The 801-nt window shown below is 53.9% G+C and overlaps 1 protein-coding gene across 1 annotated transcript in view; it reads left to right on the top strand.

The window, feature by feature from the left end:
* The window catches only part of EMH_0002530 (TPR domain-containing protein, putative), a gene marked incomplete at both ends in the record, with an annotated part of 11958 nt that overhangs the window by 5654 nt on the left and 5503 nt on the right, over positions 1–801 (top strand). Inside the window, 4 exons of the mRNA XM_013496036.1 lie at positions 3–30; positions 229–318; positions 530–648; positions 713–801. Of these exons, the coding sequence (XP_013351490.1) occupies positions 3–30; positions 229–318; positions 530–648; positions 713–801 (326 nt within the window). The remainder of the gene's footprint in view (positions 1–2; positions 31–228; positions 319–529; positions 649–712) is intronic.

Here is an 801-nt window from a genome sequence, read left to right as displayed (position 1 = left end):
GCCAGACCCAGCATGGAGTGAGAGTCAAGGGTTTAGGGTTTAGGGTTTAGGGTTTATGGCTCGAAATAGAGGGGTTGAAGGCTAGTTGTGAACTCTTAGGGCTTGTGTCCGATGGTTTAGGGTTTGGGGGTTGGCAGCGGGGTATGCGTTTCTGAAGGTACAGGCTTTACGGCTGAAAGGGTTTCGGGTTTAGGGTTTAGGGTTTAGGGTTTAGGGTTTGTGGTGCAGTGACAATGCGCGATAAGACTTTGTTACTGCTGGAGCTGGGGCTTCGTCTGGCGATCTTGGGTCGGGTGGAGGTGTTTGAGGCTGTCAACAGTGAGTCCTAAACCCTAAACCCTAAATCCTAAACCCTAAACCCTAGTCGGTGCCAGCTCGTAGCTGCTGTTGCCTCTAGACGTTTATCCCTATACCTTCAGGTTGTGTTGAAATCTGCTGCTCAACTGAGGCCATTCCTAGGTTGCTAGTATTTAGTGTTTAGTGTTTAGTGTTTAGTGTTTAGGGTTTAGGGTTTGGGTGTGTATATCAGAGATGGCTTGTGAAACATTTGGGGTGGAGTTTACTCTCACGGGGGCCCTGGGGGTGCGGCGGCGGTACCAGCAGCAGGCGCTGCCGCAGCTGGTGGTTGGGGCCTCGCGCAGCGCGTTGGTGGGGTCTGCTGCAGCAGATAAAACAGAAGCACCGATGCGGGGGCCCCCTTCACTACCCTCAGAAGAAGGGCCCTTCGCCGGGCACACCACCAAGTACAGCACCACAAGCAGCAGCACGAGCAGCAGCAGCAGCAGCAACAGCAGCAGCAGT

This window comes from Eimeria mitis, genomic scaffold (genome assembly GCF_000499745.2).
Source record: "Eimeria mitis Houghton genomic scaffold, Emh_scaff188, whole genome shotgun sequence".
NCBI lineage: Eukaryota > Apicomplexa > Conoidasida > Eucoccidiorida > Eimeriidae > Eimeria > Eimeria mitis.
Note: the sequence above shows the minus strand (reverse complement) of the source record. Positions and strands in the feature narration are given on the sequence as shown.